At 44.1% G+C, this 16,036-nt stretch overlaps 1 protein-coding gene across 2 annotated transcripts; it reads left to right on the top strand.

Annotated features, from left to right (window-relative positions):
* Positions 1–1,803: 1,803 nt before the first annotated feature.
* Positions 1,804–14,923, top strand: SERPINB9 (serpin family B member 9). 2 transcript variants are annotated; one of them, XM_063096361.1, is made up of 7 exons: positions 1,804–1,933; positions 4,081–4,258; positions 8,045–8,182; positions 8,752–8,869; positions 10,317–10,459; positions 11,906–12,061; positions 12,646–14,923. In XM_063096361.1, exons 2-7 carry the CDS (start codon positions 4,091–4,093, stop codon positions 13,048–13,050), a joined length of 1,128 nt encoding a protein of 375 aa, XP_062952431.1. In that variant the 5' UTR covers positions 1,804–1,933; positions 4,081–4,090; the 3' UTR covers positions 13,051–14,923. The 2 variants fall into 2 exon arrangements, with proteins under 2 accessions (XP_062952431.1, XP_062952432.1); XM_063096362.1 differs by lacking the exons at positions 1,804–1,933; positions 4,081–4,258; positions 8,045–8,182; positions 8,752–8,869 and adding an exon at positions 9,764–10,015.
* The last annotated feature ends 1,113 nt before the right edge of the window (positions 14,924–16,036 follow it).

Here is a 16,036-nt window from a genome sequence, read left to right as displayed (position 1 = left end):
AGCATCTACCCCTGGGAAGATTTAGAACTGACTGCAGAGATGACGAAGTAAATCAGAACTCAGGCTGGTAAAAACGTGGTGTTATACGATTCAACAATAAAAAACCAAATAACCCAATTTAAAAAATGGATAAAAGCATTTGAATAGATATTTCAGAGGAAGACATATAAAGAGCCAATAAGGACAAGAAGAAATGCTCAACATCATTAGTCATCAGATAAATATAACTCGAAACCACAATGAGAAATTTCATGCCTCCTAGAATGGCAAAAATAAGAAAAGATAGACAATAGACATGGAAGAATTGAAACCTTCATATGTTGCTGGTGGGAATGTAAAATCGCACAGTCGCCTTGCAAACCAGTTTGGCAGTTCTTCAAAAAGTTAGTTAAATATACAATTACCATATGACCCAGCGATTCTTCTCTTAGGTATATACCCAAGATAAGTCCAGAAAACATATGTCTACACAAAAGTTTGTACGTGAGTGCTCATAACAGCAGTATTCATAACAGACAAAAGACAAAAACAACCAAATGTCTATCAACTGATGGATGAATAAACAAAATGCTATATATAAACAATGTGATTATAAACATTATTCAGCTATAAAAAGAAATCAAGTACTGATTAATGCTATTTGAACCATCAAAGACGAACCTAAAAACATTATACTAAGTGAAAGAAGGCACTCAGAAAAGACCACATATTGTATGATCTCATTTACATGAGATGTCCACAGTAGGTAAATCCATGGAGAGAGAAGATGGATCAGTGGTCTCCAGGGGGATGGCGTTGGGGGTGGGGGGGGGTGGCGGGACGGGAATGGAGAATAATTGCTAATGATATCACATTTCTTTTTGAGGTGATGAAGTGTTCTGCAGTTAGATAGTGGTGATAGTTGTACATCTTTGTGAATATACTAAAAACCACTGAATTGTATTCTTTGAAAGAATGAATATTATGGTATGTGAGTTACATCTTAATAAAGGCGATATTAAAAAAAAAAAAAAAAGAGCTAGGCACCTAGGGTGCAAACGCGGGGTTGGCACCTACGAGGGGGCGCCTCCTTCAGTGCTGCGCGTGAGGCACCGGGCTCGCCTCATCCTATTTCAGGCCCTCACGAGAATGCACTAGTTCCGGCGAATTTGAAACGGGAGCGGCAATCTGCTGAGGGACAAGGCTTTTGGGGAAAGCTCCCTGCTTCAGAGAGAAAGTCCTGCGGTCTGTTCCTTCCTCTGGACATCGCGGTGACAGAATGAAAAGCTTCCCACGTCTCGCCACCTGAGGATGCAGCCGGCGCAGGCAAGGATGGGGCGTGAGGTGTCCGATGACATCCCGAACTGCTCAATCACCTGAAGCGGGAGCTGCCTCTGATCCCCGGGTGGAGGATGCAGAAGCGTCCTGAGCCAGGCTGACTCACTATGTTTGTGTCACCTTCCCGGCGAACGTGAGCGACCCTTGGCAGCCGCTCGCACACCAGCGCCGCAGCCCAAGCAGCCGAGGTCGCAAAGGGCTCGGGTACCAGGAGTCAGGCCTCCAGGGTCCTGCATCTGAGCCCGGGACTGGTACTGATGAGTGGAGCTGGAACGAGCGCTTTCCTTCCAGCCGACTCCCTCGTGTGTGTAAGAGAAGGGGCGTGGAACACAGCCCCACGGGACCTTCTACCCCACCGTCCGAGCCTGTCACTCCCCGGGGTTCCGAGCTCGCCCCTCCCTCCCTCCGCCCCCCTGTGTCACTCACAGCGAGGCCTGGCCCCGCCCCTCCAGGCCCCGCCCCGCCCCGCCGCCCCGGCCGGAAGACGGGAAGTCCCGGGGCCCGCGGGGATAAACGGCCGCGGGTGGCCGAGGCCGAGCGGGAAGGTGTGGCGCGCGCAGCTCGGGGACCGGCGTCCAGGCTCGGGGCGCGGCGGCGGAGGCGCTGGCGGCGGCAGGTGGGGGCGTCTCTGCGCAGGGCGGGCGCGGGGAACCGGGAGAGGGGAGCTTCGGGGACCCGGGACGCGGGAGGCAGCGGAGTGCGGCGCAGCTGGGCTCGGCCTCGGGCTGGTCCCAGAGCCGCGCGGCGGGTCCCCAGCAGCCGCTGCCGCTCCTCAGTACCCTCTGCTGGCCTGTCCCCGACCCTCCCCCTCAGGGACCCGCAGAGTGACGTCTGTCCTCCCCTTTCTCTGTCCTTTTGAAAGCACCAGTCTCCTGTCGCAAGGCCGAGCACTCTCATCCACTGTCGTCCTTTCAATAATTCAACATAAAGTGACGAGCCCTCCTGTCCCCTGACCTCTCGTCCAGGTCCTTAGAATCAGCGGTGGCAGACACAGCCCTCGCCTTCAGAGGACGTCCAGTCTGGTGGGGGCCTCAATCAATGAGATAAGGGCTCGCAATGAGCAGCGACAGGGGGTGCTTAGGAGGGGTCCAGGGAAGTCCCCTCTCCGGTGGGGAACCAGTAGCCAGTGAGATGGGAAGGGTGACCGGGGTCAACCAGGTGCCGGGTGGGTCAGGGGCCCTCTGAGTGGGATAAACGGGGCTTGCAAAGGCCCTGAGGTGACTCTGAAAGGGTTCAGGAGGCTGGAGGTGGAGGCTGGGAGAGGGCAGGTGGTAGGGAGCCATTGAAATGGACCAGCTGTGAGCTCATCCTGAGGGGGAGGGGGATGAAGAAACCACTTTCCTCTCAGGATGTCCTGTTTGTGTCTGTGTGTCTGTCTGTCTTGCGGTCGGGGTGGAGCTGGCTGTTCACTGCTCAGAGGCTCTCAGCAGTTTGATCTGTATTTTAGTGAGCACAGGCTCATTACAGTGGGGCAGGCTGCAGGGAGATCAGCAGCGCTGGAGAGGAGTCCAGGTGGGATGGACCAGGCACCGCATGAGGAGAAGCGGACAGGTGGGAGAGAGCTTCAGGGGGACAGAGGCAGGCCTTGGTGATGGGGATGGGGGAGCCAGGGAGAGATGGGAAGGAGTTAGGGAGGTGTCCCAGGGTCTTAGACAAGCAGCTGGGTGAGTGAGGGTCTCATTTCCTGGGGGCTGCGCTGGTTTCAGGCATGTGCCCAGCACACCTGCCTGCTGGCATTCCCACTTTGGCGTCCACTAGCTTCCCAGGTCCCCCCCTCCCTGTTGTGGCCGTTTCCCGTCCTCCTCTTGGCTGTTCTCTCTGGGACCCTTCCGTTCCTCCTTGCCTTTCCATTCTGGCATCTGCAGGGATCAGTCCCTCCCTCTCATGCTCAGGCCACTCTCATGGCTTTTGCTGGGACACACGAGGAAAGCTCCCAAGTCTATGTTTCTGAGTTAGCAAGAAAATTGAAAACAAAACAAAACAGAGCCAAGACAATGCACAGTTGTCTCAGCTTCATTTCTAATGTTGAAAGGTCACATGACATCAGAGGATAGTGAGGTGTAGGAACTCTGAGATTGTGGGACGTCAGGAGATGCCAGCCTGGGGCCAGGCCATCCTCAGGAGTGAGGGCTGCTCTGCAGGAGGCAGACGGCCCACTGGGCAGCCACCACAGAGGAAAGTTCCTTGCCTCACAGATGATTTTGCAGTAACTTCAGCCTGTCTCTGGGTGCCATTCAGCATCTCAGTACCTCGTGTCTACCAGCTGAGACAGGGAGGCCACAGCCTGGTGTGCAACTGACGATCTCACAAGGACTCTTCACAGATGTGTGCAAGAATAAGCAGTGTTGGGGAGGCCAGGCCAGAGAACTAGACATTCATCACTCTAGGTACCGTCCTCCTGCTCCTCAGAGGGGAGGAGCTGGTCCTCATGGGAAGGGATCAGAGGTTACCACGCCCACCTGTGTCCTCTTTGTATGTATGTGTGTCTCTGTCTGTCTGCCTGTGGGCAAGCCAGTTCTGTTGATTTTCCTGAAGCTCTCAAGCTGGTTTAGTCTGCTGTCACTACCACACTTAGCTCATAACCTTAAAAACTGGGGCTTATTTTTTGGATGGAGAGTGACAGTAAGTGGATTTTCCTCCAACTTAAAATATGTGTGAGCTTTGAGATAAAAACAAAAAGTACCATTCTAAAACTGCCATGGGCTAGGTCATAAACACACAGGGTGTGCTGAAGCAGCATCAGTCTTTATTCTTTGATTCCAGACCCTGCATCATGGACACTCTTTCTGAAGCAAATGGCACCTTTGCCATCAGCCTTTTAAAGATACTGTGTCAAGACAACCCTTCGCACAACCTGTTTTATTCTCCTGTGAGCATCTCCTCTGCCCTGGCCATGGTCCTCCTGGGAGCAAGGGGAAACACTGAAGCCCAGATGTCCCAGGTAAGCTGACTTGTCATCCAAGAGGTACTGGCTTGCAGCTGCTGTGTTCTGTCACCAGCTTCACTCCAGAACTGCTGATGGAGGGTGGGTGTGGGGCTCAGTGCATGCACACACCATTTCAGGAGGTGGGGTGGACTGGGGAAGAAGTTGCAAAGGGGAAGGAAGGCAAGGGGTCTCCTCTACGGAATGATTTTTTGGGGGGTAGGGGGAAATTTTCCCAATTAACCTGGAGACAACTCTCAGAATTTTGTCCTGGCACTTTATCTTTGTTTAGAAAAGGATGCTGAAGTTACTTGAAACACAAGTTGCTAGGATCTATCTCTTCTTGGAGCAAAAGTCTTTTGCTCCAAAACCTTTTGCTGTCCAAACCTAAATAACAGACAGAGAGAGAGGCTCTCTAGAAGAAATGATGTTTATTTGGGAGTAAGTGTTGCAATGGGAATATGGTGGGCATATTCAGGGAGGTAAAGGAAGACAAGGGTTTTTAAAGGGAAAATGAGAAGAGTTACATAAGTTATTTTGAGACAATCATCCTTGGCTGCAAGAGCCAAGAACAAGGGCAGCACGAGCCCAAGGTTAGACCAGCATTTGCTGGGCAGATGTCCTTGCAGAAGTGTGTGTGTGTGTGTGTGTGTGTGTGTGTGTGTGTGTAAGGTTGTGGTGGCTGGGCAGATGTCCTTGCAGAAGTGTGTGTGTGTGTGTGTGTGTGTGTGTGTGTGTGTGTGTGTGTGTGTGTGTGTGTAAGGTTGTGGTGGCTGGGCAGATGTCCTTGCAGAAGTGTGTGTGTGTGTGTGTGTGTGTGTGTGTGTGTGTAAGGTTGTGGTGGCCTTTGTGCAAAGTTGTGGTTTTTGCAGAGGCTTTGTGCTAGTTCTCGTCATCAGGTATATATGCATGAGAACCCTCCCTTCATGGCTTTCCCCAGCTCCATTTGTCAGGTTTGACTCAAGTGACTGCATTTTGATTCGGACAACTTTTGCAGTAGCTATCATCATGCACTGGTAAGGAAGGTTAATACCTGTTTCAAATCGTTTCTATACATACATGCCTTCCTAGCTCAGTAAGGGAATAAATAGAAACAAGCATGTTTAGAAAAAAGAAATGTACATTAGAAAGAAAGGCATGTACTTGATTACACGTGTATGACTGTGTATGCACTGGTTAAGTCAGTTTAACACTCAGTGAATATCTGGAAATGATTAAGAATTAGTCCTTTTCCCCAGGGTTTACAGAGTGGGCCAGAGACATGATTAAGACCAAATCTGAAAGCTTGTGTGGTTAGTGGACCCTATGCACACCTTCATTGCAGGGTGTTAGTCATTGTTGCTTTTTATTTCAATATGATTTTCTTTTCCATTGAGGATCCTTTGAGTAACAATTACTCGTTTTAATAATTTCCCAGCACATTGTGTGAGGGAGTAAAGGTTTCTGTGTAGAGGGAAGTTTTGTTTTTTTTTTTTTTTTTTTTTGCTTAAATCTCTATGATACTTTTCGTTTTAGGCTCACTTTAAATCCTTACAGGGAGCTTTTCTTTGAGAGCCCCAGACTGTCTGGTTTCTTCATGAGGGGTGATGCTGGGAGTTCCTCATGCCTCCCGCGTTCCACTAGATAGTAACAAGGCACCCAGCACGCGACTCACACATGGAGGGAAGCTCTAATAGCAGCAGACATATTTTTAAAAATGATTTGTTTCTCGTTCATTATATAAGTGGTAAGAGCTCATTATAAAAATCTTAAAAGATGAAAGTGGGAAGAAGGGGAAAAGCCCCTATGGACCCATCACACAGAGACCACCACCTTTCATAATGTAAAGCATTTTCTTCCAGTCCTAATTTCCTATTTTGCCTTTAAATTTTATACTTTGGCGATCATACCGTATCTTTACTTTTATAAATGTTCTTTCAGTTAACGTGAGGATTCAGTGAGATAATCCCAGTAAAGCAAGTGCCCGATGTCTTAGCTGTTAACAGTAATGGTGGGGTCACAGTCTGCAGTGACATTGCTTTCAGCTTTCACTGTTGTTCTAGTTCTGACAGTTTCTTATCTGTATAAAATGAATTCAGTAGTTTTCTATCTTTTTCTATGTTATAGAACAGTGTGTATTGCATGGCAAGTATAAATTTCCTGAATATTAGAAAAAATTCCCTCAAAAGACCATGGGAGCCTTTTTAGAAGTAGTTTTCTGTTATCTTTGGTTGTTTCTTCATTGTTGCTGGTAAAGTCACATTCTTGACTTCCATTTGGTAAGTCGCAATCTACGCCTGGCTGAAAATAATCATACACGGTTTTCATTATTTTAACATTTCCTCTGTATTCATTCCTGTACCGTCTTTTTCATTTATAACTTTCCTTTTGGGTGCTTTCAATTACTTTTTCTTACATTCTCCAGATGTTTGTCTGTTTTGAGTGTGTGCATGTATGTTCTTTTTAAAGAACCAACTCTTGGATTCATTGACCATTTTATATTTTTCTCAAATTCTTTAGGAATTTTTCTGTACCTTTTCTTTTTCTTTCTTTCTTTCTTTTTTTTTTTTTTTTTTTTAAAGATGACCGGTAAGGGGATCTTAACCCTTGACGTGGTGTTGTTAGCACCACGCTCAGCCAGTGAGCTAACCGGCCATCCCTATATGGGATCCGAACCCGTGGCCTTGGCGTTATCAGCACCACACTCTCCCGAGTGAGCCACGGGCCAGCCCTTCTGTATCTTTTCTAACATCATGAGTTGAAAGTTTTGTCATTTCATTATTTCCTTGGTAATATTAAAAACTGTTAGTGCTATGTTTTTGCTTATTTTGGGCCAAACCCTTTGGTCTGACATATTGCACTTCTATTTCGATTATTTTCTAAATCATCTGTCATATAGTTATTTAGAAGACTATTTTAAATTATTACTTAGAAGCATTAGTCATTTAGAAGAGCATTTGAACGGTTGCTTATAAGGTTTATATAGAAAAGTGTTCTCAATATTTATTTATTTTTAATTTTTATTTTTTTGGCGGGCTGGCTGGTACAGAGATCCGCACCTTTGACCCTGGCGTTAGAACACTGCCCTCTAATTGGCTGAGCGAACCTCAACAGTTATTTAGAAGACTCATTTCCAAGTTGTTGTTGTTCTGTTTATAATTATTGATTTCTAGTTCACAACACTGAGGTCAGAGAACATAACCTGTATAATTTCTGTATTTCAGAATCAACTGAGACTTTCCTTATGACCTAAAATGTAATGCAGTTTTTGAAATAGTAAAGTCAAATTTAAAAATATCTATGTTGTCTCTCTAGGGTACAATTTTAATAGCTATGGTTTAGTATTATTAGTCATATTGCTAATTTTATACCTTTATTTCCTTCTGAAGAGTCCCATTATGGTTGTATTTGTGTCCACTCTTCCTTGCATTTTTAGTGCTTTTAACTGCATTGTGGCTTTTGGGGGGGATAAATTTTAGAAGTAAGTTTTCCTCTATTTAAGGCACATCATCCTTTCCTTGGGATGCGGGATTTTATAATAGTTCCTGAATCTCTCTTCCCTTTTCATCTTTTCCTGTTACTCATCTTTAAGCAGGAGAGGAAAGAGCCGAATCTTTTCCTCACCTGTTTTCTGTCCTCCCTCCCTCTTCTCTCTCCACCCACCTGCCAGTGCCCCTTTCCTAGTGTGCATTAAATACTGTCAAAATAAGAACAACCCCTTTCAAAGGATAATTTTATGAAGTATTTGAGAAAAAAATTTGCTTACAAATTTTTATTTTGAAACCAAAGAGCATTATTGATGTTTTTGGTTATTTTTCTCAACAGGTGCTTTCTTTAAACCCAGAGGAAGACGTTCATCAGGGTTTCCAGTCACTCCTCACCGAACTGAACAAACCTGGCACCTGCTACTTGCTTAGAATGGCCAACAGGCTCTTTGGAGAGAAAACTTGTGAATTCCTCTCAGTAAGTTATATCAACCCAACAATAAAAGCTGTATTCAAAATCCCTGGTGCTGTAGAGTCCAGGAGAAGACCCTAGAGGAATCTGGAAACTTATGTGAACTATTTTTAAAAAGAACACAATTCTGTAATTATACCTTGCAGTATTTAAAATTTGACTGCTTCTGTGGGCCAGCCCATGGCTCACTCGGGAGAGTGTGGTGCTGACAACACCAAGACCCTGGGTTCGGATCCCATCTAGGGATGGCCGGTTAGCTCACTGGGTGAGCGTGGTGCTGACAACACCAAGTCAAGGGTTAAGATCCCCGTACCGGTCATCTTTTTTAAAAAAACAAATAAATAAAATTTGACTACTTCTATAATTCACTTATTCATCTCTGGTTATTCAGATATGGTTATACATACCTGTTTACAAACCCAGATATTTTAACATCTTGTATACTAAGTGATCACTTTTAGGGGATATGTATGCTCTTTTTAATTTAAAAAAAGGATATAATATTCAGAGTTTTGGGAAGCTTGCTGACATTTTATTTAGCAATGTAGCCTCACTGAACACTTTTCTCTCCAAAGACATTTAAGAAATCCTGTCTTCAGTTCTACCACGCTGAGCTGGAGCAGCTTTCCTTTGTCAAAGCTGCAGAGGAGTCCAGGAAACATATAAACTCTTGGGTCTCAAAAAAGACTGAAGGTCAGAATTATGAGTTTCTTCATCCTCCTCTCCCTTGCCTCCTCCCCCTCCCTTCTCCTCTGCTCTCCCTCCTTCCCTTCCCCTCCCCCTCCCCTTGGCTCCTCTGATTTCACTGATGTTTCAGGTGGTCAGAGTGACCTTGACTGGCTGGGCCTCGTGGCATACGTGAACCTTAGTGGACTCATAAAGTTCCGCTCAGACGTTCAGGTTTCTAAAGACACTTAATTTTGTCTACTCTCCCAGGACTAGAGTGGCTAATACAAATAACCTCCAAAGAACGTCATATGACTGATTTCCAGTTTAATAATTTGCATTAAAACATACCTTCGCTGGCCTGTAATGTTCACATGTAAGGTGACCATAACAGCACCACGAGAAGGAGATTGATGGACAGATCTTCCCTGAATCCTACACTTGGGCTGCCTCTTCCTAAATTCTGCTGGACCACCGTCACCACTGCCTTTACGTGTCGAAGTTTCTGATGCTTCTTTCACATCTTCCACTTCCTCTCCCTTGATCAGACTTGATAAACCTGTACTTGACTGGTCATCTGCTGACCCCCTCTCCGGGCTGATCAATTCCACATAATGAAAACACCCTCCATTTGGGGTTGAACCCTGTTCGTTTCTATTTCAGAGTGATATGTTCCAACCTTGGCTCCCAAGTTCAATGGTGGGTCGGGTGTTTGAACTATACTGCTCTGCACTAATTATGCTTAGTACCACTAGGACACTTCTATTTCTACTAATATAAGAGACAGTGAAGAATGAGAGGTGGTGTTTCCTTAAAGACTAAGCAATTATTTCCACCATTTCTTCTTGGAATCCTTACCGCTTAAACCCTCTTGAGGCAGTGAATTTAGCAGGGATGCTCTTAGCTTGTTGCAAAGGCACCACTTGCTTTCCAGGGGAAGAAGGGAGTATCTTCGCTTGTTCACATTATATTTTCCAGGGATAGCTGGTGCTTTGTTTAGAAGATCTAACAGTAATATCTCTTCCAGAGGCTTCCAGAAGCACCTCCTGTCCTCATTGCCAGTTCTTCCCCCTTTGAGCCCTTCATTCTGGCTGCCTGTGATGCAGTCACAGAACATTAGCAGTGGGTGTGACCTTGGAGTGCAAGATCACACACGCCCTTCAACCACACGCGGTAACCGCGGCCCCTCCAGCCCTGCTCTCGTTTCCTGCTTGATTTGTTCTCTAACATGGTGTAGAGTTTCTTTCCCTGAGAAACTTAGCAGTCTTTTATCATCCTCATCTTGGTGGATGAGTGAATACCACTCATATGTGTTCTTTTATTTCTGTACATAGCAATCCAAACTCAGCGAATTAGAAATCAGAATGTTTGGTTCTTGCCTCATAATATAAGATCTGCCAATAAGATGCATCATGGTTTATTCATCTCATGTTTATAAAAAGCAACTGCATGCAGTCTCTTCCTTTCTCCAAAGATAAAATTCAGGAGTTGTTGCCGGGTAACTCAATCGATGCACAGACCAGGCTTGTCCTTGTCAATGCCATCTACTTCAAAGGAAGGTGGAATGAACAGTTCGACAAAGAATACACAAGGGAAATGCCTTTTAAAATAAACCAGGTGAGGGGAAGCTTTAAAAAATCATGCTAGTCTGATAAAGAAATTGAATGGAAAAGTTTAATTTTGTAAAAGCATAAAAGTTAAAAATAATGTGAAACATATTTCTGAATTAATTTTTAAACTCAGTAGAAAAAATTGAAGGAATAAAAAATATTTGCTGCCTGTAATTGTTTGCATTTTATTACTGCTCTTACTGCCTCTGAGAATTTCTCATACATTCATTGTTGCCACCTAGTTCTGGAAACTAAAGATTTTCCTTTAAGTCTAAATTGCTTAAATAGAAAGCAAAAAAACCCAGGTGTTAAGGTAATATGATGTGGGGGAAAGAGCGAAGAGCAGGGCAGGGTTGAGGGAGAGGATGTGAAAACACATTTCTTTAATCAGGTATTTTAAAAATTAAAATACTCTGTGTGGCTGTGTTATTCTGTACATTTGCAGTCAGAAATATTAAAGATTTACTTAGCTATTTAAAAAAATTAAAATAAGTATTGATTTGAGTTGTTTAATTAATTTGCCATTATTACTTTAGTGTTTGCAGCTCTCTAATATTAAAACTGAGTGACCTTAGTCTTGACATTGAGGTATAACTTTCATTAAGGCAGGCATTAGAATACTTTGCCAAACCCCCCCTCCCCTAAAAAGTACCATTTTAATGCAGTTAGGAAACTTATACAGGTAAACCTCCTCCCTTTTTAAAAATAAGGTGTACTTTAAACAGCTTTAAAAAAATCAGTTTTCTAGTCGCAAGTGGGGGGGGAAGGAGAACTTTTCTACATTGATTTTAGAAACTATTTCAATTTTTATAATAGTTATTTCAATTTTTAAAAATGGATTTAATGAATGTAAAACTTTAACTTCTGCATGCATATATCTACTTTGTATTTTTTAAAAAATTATTTCCTTATATTAGAATATCTGAATTGGGACAATTGGGTTAAAGTACATGAAGATACGTGTGGTTCTCTCCTCTCGTTGCCAGGCCGCTTTCTGAGAGGGCATCCATCCGTATTCCCAGTCACACGGTTGTTGATGATGAAACTACAAGTTTCATCCCACTTTATAAAAATTTTTTTCAAATTAAATGGAAATGATTTTCGATTTGATTTCATTTGATCGTATTATTTCCTTAAATATATTTGCTGAGCATATTTTAAATAAGGAAAAATCTTACTTTCTCCTCTGGAAAATTCAGAGTATCACATTTTATTTTGCTGAATAAAACATCTGCGCCAGGCTAGCACTGTATCTGCTGACAGTCGATGACTTTCAGTGACGATGGGAAGCAGCCGGCTGCTAACTTGTGATGGTGACCTGGGGCACCAGCAGTGCTGCCGTCCGTGAGTGCTGAAAACGCTCCTGGAGGCCACTGCGCCTCGTTTGTAAATTTTTATTGCCTCTGTCAATCAGCTGTTTAAAATTCCGCGCCGCTCTGCTCATTCTCATCAGGAGGAGCAGAGGCCGGTGCAGATGATGTCCCAGGAGGCCACCTTCAGACTGGCCTACGTCCGCGAGGTGCACGCGCAGGTGCTGGAGCTGCCCTACGAGGGCGGGGAGCTGAGCATGCTCGTGCTGCTCCCGGCCCCGGGCGTGGAGCTGGCCACGGTGAGCGGCGGTGGGGCCTTCTGGGGGGCAGGCCTCGAGCGCCTCTGCCACCTGTCGTGTGGCCCTTCGGGGGTGGTGACGAGGCCAGACCAGCCCGCAGAGCACGGTGCACAGGCGCCTGGGTCTGGGGTCGCGCCGTGGGGACAGAGCAGCCGCCGCCCTCCCTCTGCCCGCCTCCCCTGCTGTGCCGTCTCTGCCCAGGCAGGGTTCCCTCCCGGGGTGGCTCGCACCGACAGCCCTTTCGTTTCCCATCTTTTATTTCTTACCGGCAACGGTTTGCTGCCTTAAAAAATAACCATAGTTAATAATATAATAAAAGCATAGCCGTCTGGGCATTGACACTTGTCAGAATAAACGATGTCTCAGAAGTTGCTGGGTAAGGAGGGGACGGCCACAGTCTTCCTGCCTCCAGGCTGCTCGGTGTCTCCCCTGATTGTCCGAGTCGTGGCACGTGGGTTAGCCAGGGGAAGCGGGACCAGTAGGAGAGCCACGAGCTTCCTGGCAGAAAAAGGAGCCAGAAAAGGGGGACACTGCAGGAGGAGGAAGGGGTGTCTGATTCTGAACGTCTCATTCTGGTCTTTCAGGTGGAAAAAAATCTCACTTTTGAAAAATTCGTAGCCTGGACCCATCCAGACCGTATGGAGAGTACTGAAGTTGAAGTTCTCCTTCCAAGATTTAATCTGCAAGAGAATTACGATATGGAATCTGTGCTTCGGCGTTTGGGAATGGTTGATGCCTTTCAACAGGGCAGGGCTGATTTATCTGCATTGTCTGCTGAGAAAGACCTGTGTCTGTCCAAGTTTGTGCACAAGAGTTTCGTGGAGGTGAATGAGGAAGGGACGGAGGCCGTGGCGTCTTCTGCCATGCTGGTGGTGGAATGCTGCATGGAAAACGGGCCCAGGTTCTGCGCTGACCACCCCTTCCTTTTCTTCATCAGGCACAACAGAACCAATAGCCTTCTGTTCTGCGGCAGGTTCTCATCTCCATAAGGGGTGCACTTACAGAGCACTCGAGCATTTCCTTCTTTCAGTGTCCCCAGACCCCTCCCTACAGCTCCATGAGGATGGCCCTGGAAAGCCAGTGCAAAGATGAGGGCAGATTCCTCATCATCGGAACGATTTACTTGCCTAATTCCACGATGCTCCACTCAGCTCACTCCATACTGACCACTCATTTATGCTGCCTAATCAAGATCATGGGACAACAGATTGTAATGATTCCCTGTTGTATTTAACATTCAGTCCAAATCCCATGGGATGGCATGCAGAGGCTCCAAATGTATTGCCCATTCATTCCACATGCAACTCATTCTAGTTACACATTGCTTTCCTGGTACCTTAGATCTTGTCTCATACTGGCCTTAACCTGACTGTCTCAATAGCAGTACGTGCTGCTAGATATTACTACTATTATATAGTTTTCCTGGTGCTTGGACTTTTTAAAAAATTTCTTTAACGCACATTTTTATTTTATATTTTTTCCACGTTCACCAATCACCATGTATGTACTAAACACTGCATTAGGCACTGGGGGTCCAAAGCAGACAAAGTCATGGTCCTTTGACACTTGGTCTTTAATATCTCTGCCCCACTTAGATGGCTTTTATGACAACCAGGTTGGACTATGTAATGTCTTTAAACTTATCCTGTGAGCCTCTTGTAGGGAATCTCACCTTTCTTGATGTTATCATATTTCTCTACCTCCAATGCTAACAGTAAAAATTTTATTCAACTATTAAAGTTCATTTCAAATGTCATCTTCTTTGAAAACTTCCTTTTCTCCATAACCAGCTGTACATCTTTGAACTTTCATTGCACACTAAGGGCACTTCTCTTATGGTAGTTGTTTTATTTATTAATCTTCTGTTGTCCTCCAACTAGGCCTTAAGTTCATCAAGGGTTGGGATCATATCTTACATATATGTGGGTGACTTAAAGTGTGATGATAAGTGCTTTGATCATATGAGAGCTCTGTAATTTTCTTAATGGCTCGATATCACCAACTTTATTGTCTTTCTTTTTTAGAAATTTTTTTTATTGAGGTGACAGTCACGTAATATAAAATTATCTATTTTAAAGTGTATAATAGTTCAGTGCATTTTGTATGTTAGCAACGTTGTTCAACCACCACCTATATCTATTTCTAAAAAAATTTCATCACCCCGAAAAGAAACTTCCTACGCCTTAAGCAGTTACTGTCCACTCCCTTCTCCTTCCAGACACTGGCAACCACCAATCTGCTTTCTGTCTCTATGGATTTATCTATTCTGGATATTTCATATAAACGGATTCATATAATATGTGACCTTTTGTGTCTGGCTTCTTTCCTTTGGTATAATGTTTTCTAGGTTCATACATGTTGTAGCATGTGTCAGTACTTTATTCCTTTTTATGACCGAATAGTATTCTATTGTATGGACATGGCACAGTTTATTTATCTACCCACCCATTCATGGGCATTTGGGATGTTTCCCCCTTTGGGCTATTTGTGAATAGTGCTGCTGTGAATATACATGTACATGTATTTGTTGGAATACCTGTTTTCCATTCTTCTGGATATATACCTAAGAGTGGAGTTGTTGGGTCATACGGTAATTCTATGTTTCACTTTTTGAGGAACCACTGAACTGTTTTCCACAGCAGCTGGACTATGTGACTTTCCAACCAGCAGTGTATGACAATTCAAATCTTTCTCCACATCCTCAGCAACACTGATTTTTCTTTTCCTTTTCTTTTTTATTAAGAAAATTATGCCCACACTAATGGGAGTGAAGTGGTATCTCGTTGTGTTTTTGGCTTTCATTTTCCCAATGACTGGTGACATTGAGCATCTTTTCATGTGCTTATTGGCCATTTGTATATTTTCTTGGGCGAAGAACTTCAATAAACATTTTTACAATTTTTAATTGGGTTGTTTGTCTTTTTGTTATTGGGTCAAGAGTTATTTGTATATATTGGATAATAGACCCCTATCATATAAATGATTTACAAATGCTTTCTCCCATTCTTTAGGTGTCTTTTCACTTTCTGGATTATGCTCTTTGATGCACCGAAGTTTTAATTTCAATGACATCCGGTTTATTTTTGTTTTCATTGTTTACACTTTTGGTATCATATCTGAGAATCCATTGCTAAATGCGAGGTCTTGAGGATTCACCCCTATTTTTTCTTCTAAGACTTTTATGGTTTTAACTCATATTTAGGTCATTGATCCATTTTGAGTTAATTTTTTTAAATGACGTGTAGTAGGGGTCCAACTTAATTCTTTTGTACATAGATATCCAGTTGTCCCAACACCTGTACTGTTTTTGAATTAGAAGAAGTGTTCATAATAGACAAAAAAGAAAGATGGGAAAATTACTCAGTTTGCATATATCAGATCCATTACATGAAGAACACCATAACCAGACAAACAAAATATTATGAAAAATCAACAAGGAATTATACTAGGATATACAAAGAACTCCTGAAAATCAAACAGAATAAGGCAGTAAATTAATAATCAGAGAAATACAGATGAAATACCATGAGATACTGCTGTGCACCCATCAGACTGGTGTCAGTTAGGAAGTTGGATACTACCTAGGTCACCCAGAAAGTACGGAAATAGGGCCCTTCATGGGAACATGAACTGATACAGCCAAACTAGGAAATAATCCGGCAGTGACCTCAGGGAGTGTTTGTTCTGGGCTCCAGCAGGCTCACTTCTGCATACATCTCCCAGAAGTCATTGCTCAAGTTATGTCATTGCTCAAGTGCATGAAAGGACAGGGACTAGGGTGCTCACTGCAGCCTCATTTGAAGCAGCAGAGATGGACCTAGGTGTCCATCTCAAATGGAGTAGATAAGGAAAATGCGGTGCACACTTGGGAGTACCATGTAGGAGTTAGAAAGTAAAGTACAAACTAAATGTACATCCAGTCTCATGGACAGAGGATGCTGAGTCAGAAAAGAGATGGCAGGAGGCAGACAGTCC

The sequence above is a fragment of the Cynocephalus volans genome, chromosome 5 (assembly GCF_027409185.1).
Source record: "Cynocephalus volans isolate mCynVol1 chromosome 5, mCynVol1.pri, whole genome shotgun sequence".
In the NCBI taxonomy this organism is placed as follows: Eukaryota; Metazoa; Chordata; class Mammalia; order Dermoptera; family Cynocephalidae; genus Cynocephalus; species Cynocephalus volans.
Note: the sequence above shows the minus strand (reverse complement) of the source record. Positions and strands in the feature narration are given on the sequence as shown.

Coding starts and splice junctions, on each gene's coding strand:
- SERPINB9 (XM_063096361.1), top strand. CDS start 4,091: ATGGACACTCTTTCTGAAGCAAATGGCACCTTTGCCATCAGCCTTTTA. Junction 8,183..8,751: donor AAACTTGTGAATTCCTCTCA/GTAAGTTATATC, acceptor TTCTCTCCAAAG/ACATTTAAGAAATCCTGTCT. Junction 12,062..12,645: donor CGGGCGTGGAGCTGGCCACG/GTGAGCGGCGGT, acceptor CTGGTCTTTCAG/GTGGAAAAAAATCTCACTTT.